General features: G+C 39.2%; 1 protein-coding gene across 1 annotated transcript in view; it reads left to right on the plus strand.

Annotated features, from left to right (window-relative positions):
* The window catches only part of vstm2a (V-set and transmembrane domain containing 2A), a 95196-nt gene extending 90518 nt beyond the window's left edge, over window positions 1-4678 (plus strand). The window contains exon 5 of the mRNA XM_084938747.1: window positions 878-4678. Within this exon, the coding sequence (XP_084794873.1) occupies window positions 878-954 (77 nt within the window). The 3' untranslated portion in view covers window positions 955-4678. The remainder of the gene's footprint in view (window positions 1-877) is intronic.
* The last annotated feature ends 2934 nt before the right edge of the window (window positions 4679-7612 follow it).

Consider the following 7612-nt stretch of genomic DNA (forward strand, 5'->3'; position numbering starts at 1 on the left):
TTCTTTAAATTTCTTGAAGATGTTTCATCTGAGAAGCATCTTCAGTTCTAAGAGCAACTGGTGGAGAGAAGACAGATGGTTTGAAAGAGGAGTGAAAGACGCCATCTATGTCCACTCTGAACGACCATCTTTGAACAGAGGCGGTGGCTTACGACACCAACTGTCTATCATCTATAATCCAGTTCTGAGATCCTTCCAAGACGCCTTAATGCCCACTCACATCCTGGGCCATTTGACCTCAGGAAGTCACATGGTAGGGTGGGGCTAGGCTTCACAATGGATTCACTCAAAACCTTGGCTGATTGTGACCTACACCCATTTTCACAACTTGGCTCCTGTGATTAGGTAGACAATCAATAAGGGGTCCATGACCCTCTTGTGGGGACACTCCCCTAGGTCTTAAATTCTTGGACTCTCCACCACTCGCTGCTCTTAGAACTGAAGAAGCTTCTCAGATGAAACGTCTTCAAGGAAACTCCTGATGCTTTTCTTTCCGAGCTCCTCAGACTACGATGACCTGGAAGACTGAGAACCTTCACAGAGTGAATGGTGTGATATGGTAAAAACAAAAAGTGTTTAGCTCAAGGAAAGAACCACCATACTTGATAGTATACCCTAACTTTAAGAGGAAGAACATGGTGATTATTTGATTTGATTTGTTATTACACGTTTATGGACAAACTCTTTCTTGCTAACAGCCTTTTTTTAATGCTCCAGTTCTTGTATTTCCAAACATGAAAAGTCATTTTGTCATATGTGCTGTAGGCCTTAAACAAGCTCATAGGAAAGGATTTGTGTTCCTGTAGAGAGTTTTGGTCACGGGGAAGAAAATAGAATAGTAACAGTGTTTTTGTGCTTCTGTTTCTTATCTTTACAGGTACAAGAATATCATCCAGCTATGGACTGGCTGTCCTCCTCGTGGCGTGTGGTTTGGTGAGGAATGCCTTGTTATAATTTGAGGAACTGACATGGTTTGCACCCAGGTCTCTCTCTCTCTCTCTCACTCACTCTCTCTTTTTCTGTTTGCTCTCAAAGCGAATGAGAAAAAAAATTGCCTGTTTTATTCCCTGCCCCTCTCCCCGGCCCCGCCCCCCTCTTACCCCACACACATCTCTCCACCATATTGCGGACAGCACAGTTGCCCCCCCCCCCCCTCGTGTCCTAGCCACTACTGCTCTTGCACCCAGCACATTGTTATTAGCCAATGTAAACACCAGTCACATTTAAAGCTGTCGGATTACCTTTTGTACAGACGTCATCCTGACACCACCTGAGGTGCAACGCTCCTATGTGACAACTGGACTCTGTATCTTGTTGGATAAATCTCATGGAAGAATGACTTTCTTATGGTTTCGCTGTTCCAGTTCATGCATTCATTGCTCAAAAGCGAACAAAAAAAGGAGAGTCTATATTTGTGTAATATATATAATTCTAGATCTGTATCTATATCTGTTTTATTTGAAGCACCTAGAATTACTGTATGTGCTGTATACATAGCTACCACTCACCATATTGACCATGGAACTTCAATGTGAATAGGCACTCTTAGCCCTCTCGAAGAGATAATTTATATTCAAGTGTGTGTTAATTTAGACTGTTACCATTAACCAACAGGTTAACGAAAGGTTAAATTTTCCAATTTTTCTTTCAGCTGTATCAGCCACCCAGCTTTCCATTGTGCATAATTTAACATCTTGTTAGTGATCCATCCGGGGATATGCATGCTTATCGGTCTGAAGGCTTAGAAGAGAGGATAACACATTAGTTGACCTACACGAGTCAAACATTTGGAGTTCAGTGTTACAATATTTTGAATTTAGCTTTATTTTAATGTGCTAACTTTGATGTGAAAAAAAATGTCCCTATGTCATTTTAATTTGTATCGCATCCTTGGTAGGAATAAAAAAGGATGTCACAAGTTACGAGTCATTCAAAATTGTAATATGTGACCATTGGATGATTGATGTTAACTGACCTGGACCTTTGCTAAATGACATGCTTCAGATGCTGTGCACCTCCCTGCTATAATTACAGAGGATGAATGAGGATTTACCCACTTTGGATGATGAGGATAGCTAGCATTTATTCGTTATGATTCCTAATGCATACAGTGACACACATACAGGTACAAGTCTGAGTGGCAGGGTGGTGACATGAGATCCAGTGACACAGAGAGTATACTCATTATGTGAAATACGTTTATTTTTTTCTCTCTTAATCTCACATTAATATATTTTTAGCTTTATCTTCAGATGATATATCACATGCATAGCATTTATTAAAAATATACCGCTTTGACAATCTGACACAAACAGAGGCAAAGGCGTGGTGGGGTTTCATAGTACACATAGCTTAGATCATTAGCATGACTGAGGATAACCTCCAAAAGAAAAACGGATTCTTTCCTTGTTGTTAACTTTTGAGCTGAAAGGACATTGTGCACCAATGTTCCAATTTAAAGTGAAATATTTATGATTAAGTGAATAGCTGACAGATGTCTCAAGAAGGATACTGTAAATGAATGTTATCGACCATAAAATTCAGTGCCAGAGAGCACCAATCACCCTGCAACAAGATCAGTGCTTTATTTCCCATCTTTCTTCTTGCTTAGCCCAACTTTGAAGGTGGTCAAAGATAAAGCATGATAATAGAAGTCATAATTTGTTATATGGTGTAAGCTGGCTTTCATGCATAATATATAAGGAGTGATCAAAAAATTCTGGGAATCCACCCCACACCCCCTAAAAAATCAATTGTTTTACTCCGTGGCCATATCATTTAAAATTGGCCGACCTCTTGTTCAAGATCATCTTCTTGTGCACAGGTGGTATTTTTAGATCACCCTGTACATTTATCCCTGGCTTGCCTCTGCAATATGTGCTGATGTCCTTCAGTTTTATTAAAACCGGATTTTCAGTTTCAGGAAAAAGTTACAGGGAGGCAGATAATGCACGTGAAAAGCAAAGATTGTGTTGATGTGGGTGAAAAACTGGCACGCAATAGCATTTCCCTGAGGCACCTCGCGCCAATGCAGCAACAGTTGGCTTTGACAGACTGGACCAGACACACAGCATGTCACGGTGCACAACCTCATGAATGTCAAAAAAAAAAAATGATGAGCATGCTTCTTATTTCCCACCTCATCTGATCTGCTGCCTTCAAACTATTGGATCACAGCTGGAAACCCAGATCCCATCACCAGCGACGACCGAGTCAAGTTGCTGTTTGGTCACCGTGCAAGTTTGAGGTCCACGGTGAAATCACAGGATATACACGTCATGTGGTAAAAGAAAAAACTTCCAGGGAGTGATCTAAAAATAGCAGCTATGCTGGAAGCTGTCTGGACATTACTGAGAAGATGATGTTGAATGAGAGATCAGAGATGTTTAAATCAGGCAGGGTTTTTAATTATTATGGACCTGATCTCAGGGCGTTTTGATCACACGTCATACAGCATTTTGAAACGATTACTGTGTATGTCCCAAAAAAGGTAAATGTTCACTTCACTTTGAGCTTTCATTCTGCTTTGCAGTCAAAGCTAAATCAAATTCTCCCTTGTATAGATGCATTTCCAATAACAGTTGTGTGAAAACTTGTTGATCCAGCTCGGAGCTTCAAAGGCTGACAGAATGTGTCGTGCTTTGGGATAAGAGCAGAGACATCTTCTGATCAGAAGCATCAAGGCTGGGTACAAGATGTGCGGGCGATGGAGGGCGACCCTGTCTAATGCCTCGAGTTTCAAATAGCTTCAATGCACATTTAGACAGTTAATCTAACATCGCTGTCACATATATGCCACTCGACGGATTGTTTTGAAAAGAAACATGCTATGTAATATGATTTAGTTTACAAGGAGAAAACAATCTTTTCCAGTGTATTGAGAATGAGATTTGAATGTGTGCCAGAGAGTGGACGGTGTGTCCAACCTCATGTAAAAAGATGCAGAATTGTACAACTTGTAAATGAAATAATCAGCATGAGAACATTTTTTAAATCCATTTAAAAAGGCAGAGGCCAGTGATGTTCTGTACTTGTAACAATGGTGTCATGTACTCATATTCAAGTGTAAACAAGTCCAAAGTGGGTTTTCATCTCTTCAAAATGAAAATGGGTAAAATGTATTTGACAAAAAAAAGTATCTATCTATCTATATATATTAGAAACATCTCCTTTATAAAGCCTTCATCTTAATCTAGGGGACTCACTTTATTGTGAGTCCTTGCAACATACTGAATAACAAAGAAAGAGAGATGGGAGCAATGATTGATTGGTGTGGTTAAAAAAATAATAACTAATACTTGGTATGAGTGTTGGGAGAGGCTGAATTGCTTACAAGCAGCAAGGTCTCTATTACCAAAGAGGAGAACAGTTCACTGTGATGGTTACAGCAGCAGTTCCTACATCCAGGGATGTTATTTCAGAAACATCACACAGCCATTTTTGTTCTGTTTTATATGCCAACTCTTCACCCACTCTAGATGTATTTGTTTCTTCTAATGTATTTCATTTCAATGCGGTCCTGTCTGTTTGTTGAGCTGTCAAAAGTTCTGATGAATTATAATTCTCTTTTCTTTGCTATTGTGTGAGGCTTCTGTACTGCAACATTGCAACAGTTTGTATTATAATGACAATACCAGAATAATATTTAAATAAACCATTTTCACAGATGAAATTCAAACACTGAGGAATCCCATCTGTTTGGTTGGTAAAATACTGAGCTTTTTAGTGAGTGAGCTAGAGAGCGCTGACAGTGCTAAACACTGGCCCAGTTTCCAACTTGGAATAAATGTTGGAATTATTAATAGCTTTTTGTTTGATAGCACCGTAGAATCTTGCTTTATATACCATCAAGAGACTGAAAAATGTGGAAAAAACTAAACAGAAAAAGAAACAAATGTTTGCAATTGGCATCATTTTTGAATTAAATGGTAAATGGCCTGTATTTGTATAGCGCTTTTACTAGTCCCGCCTAGGGACCCAAAAGCGCTTTACACACCCAGTCATCCACCCACTCACACACACATTCACACACTGGTGGAGGCAAGCTACAGTTGTAGCCACAGCTGCCCTGGGGCAGACTGACAGTCTTGACTGAATTACTTCATAATCATAAAAAAGTGGCTGACCCAAGTATATAAGAAGGGATTAAAGGTTTTGATCTATTATGATATATCATTCAGAAATGATAAAGGTCATTGTGCTGATATATTCTGCTTACAAAAATGAATAAAGGAGGCGAGTTGTCGTCTATAGACTTAAAGTTTACTTATAAACTTAAATAGCTGTTATAGTGGAATGAAATGTTGATGTTGTTGATGCTCTGCTTCTTTGTCAAAGCCCTTATAGAGTCGAGGTATTAATAATGGTACCACTGTGCTTAAATCTAAAATTGAAATCTCTAAATTAAGGTTCAACATGAAGAACACTGAGGGACATAAAGATTCGAACACAATTTTTTAACAAGTCGTAATCGAGGCACTGTGATGCTGGTGCTGAGGAGGTAAAAAGAGTAACAAGTATTTAGGTAGTTTGCAATTTGGTCGCTTGCTTTTGGCAGCCTTCATCAGTGCAAAACTTAGTAACAGAAAACAACCTCCCAGCTGGTAAAAATGAGCCGTCAAATCTCATCATCCACTTGTCTGTTTGAAAGGTAAGAAAAAGCACTAGCAAATTAAGAGAGCGAGATCCTCTTTGGAACTGCGGAGTGAATTTGGCAGCGGCAGCTCAGCTAATCAGGTTTACTTAATCAGTGAATTCAGAATACAAAACAGGCAAAGTAGCAAAAGAGAGCAAAAGCAAGAGAGACACATGAGCAGCAATATGAAATTAACCCTCAGCCCATGTTAGTTATTTCAGCAAGCAATGACAGTTATTTATGTGGAGGCAAAGAAAGAGCAAACCACCGACCGGCCTCTGGCACTCGAATCAGGACACTGTTGGTACTGCTGCATAAAGAAGTAGGGGGAATTATTGTACGTGGAAATTACTGCCCTCTCTGCACCTTGCATATTCAAATATGTTGTGTTGCTGCAGACGATGAATCACAGATGGGTAAGATCTGTTCATCCTTTTATGTGTTTCCATGGAGGAAAAAATAATACTGTTAGAAAAACATTTTCATATGCTCATAAAATATACACGCATACATTGTAGAGACAAGGTCCGTGCTGAGAATGAGAGTGGCTCTGATTCCAGCTTCAGTGTAAAGTACCCCACTGGTGGCACTGTGTGGTGTTTGGCAATGTGCTGTCGGGAACTTCCTCACACCTCAAGAACGGCATAACCACGAACACTGTGTGGATGGAATTGCGTAAAGGTTGGAGAAAATAGAAAAAAGGAAACAAAGCATGCTGTCCCATTCTTGAGAACTTTGTAGAGAGCTTCATATTCCTAAAAATATAATATTATAATGTTTTTCTGTCTGTTGTAAATGCTTACAGTATACATTACACTTTACAGCAAACGACTTCCCAACTGTTTGTCATATTTTAAAAATTAGTCTGCTACACTTCGATACCTTCAGAACCAATTTTGTGGCAGGTCTCTCAAGTAAAAAGGTAAAGTGCTCATGGTCTCCCAAGGTTTTGTTCACTAAAACTTCTTAGTTAGATAATGATCACGATCAGGGTGTATTTGTAAAAGTATGCCATCTGCTATTGAAGTTCTCCAGAAATAGTCACGTGCTTTGCAAATTCATTACATTTCTTTCATGCCCTCTCCAGTATAGCTTTCTCAGTACCGAATTTGAAGGTGGCCTGAGAGACGGTAATCAATATTCTTTTGATCAATAGTCACGACACTAAAGCCTTGAAGACTCTGAACAAAGAACCAGTGTTATTCTTCCTTGTAGCATGGTCTCAAGTTAATATGATTCCTCTGGTGAGCATGAGTATAAATGTGTAAGTATTGAGTAATTTACTCATTATTTCTGCATAAGGAAATGTATAGTAAAAGTGTTACCAGTTATTACTAGTTAGATAGTAATAACCACTTTGATGAACATAAAACTGCAAATCAATACCAGAACCCAAGAAACATAAAGAAGTTGAGCAGCAGTTTTTAGGGACTCTGCAAATAAAGAGATGTTCAAGGGAAAATGTTAAACTGACCAACATAAAGCAGAATGAAAGATAGTGTATCTCCAAAATTATCACCAAAAATCCAATACGGAGAAACACGCCACACAACACATCTGTATGTTACATGTTTGGAAACATGATAACCGTTTGGAATGAATGTAGACATCTACATTTATTTTAGTTTCTCATCATGAATCGCTTTGGAAAACACTGTCTAATACAATTAAGGTTGTGGTTAAGGTCAGGGATAAGGTTATGGTCAGGCTTAGGATTAAGGTTAGGGCTGGCATACATGGCTGGAATGTGTGTTACCACCGGGAGCATCATTCTATTGGATTCCATCTACAATCCAGCGTGTATCATAGGGACTCGGAAGGTTACCTTTCGCGTTACTATGAGACGCCTCAGGAAGTGACAAATTGTCGGTATGTTATGTGTTGGGAATGAGAGCGGTTTCTCAGCCCGCAACAATCCATGTAAAGGTTTTGCTGTTTGGTCTTATTTTGATATATCAAAAAGGAATACAGATCTCC

This window comes from Perissodus microlepis, chromosome 9, assembly GCF_051167445.1.
Source record: "Perissodus microlepis isolate ML-2025 ecotype Zambia chromosome 9, ASM5116744v1, whole genome shotgun sequence".
Taxonomy (NCBI): domain Eukaryota; kingdom Metazoa; phylum Chordata; class Actinopteri; order Cichliformes; family Cichlidae; genus Perissodus; species Perissodus microlepis.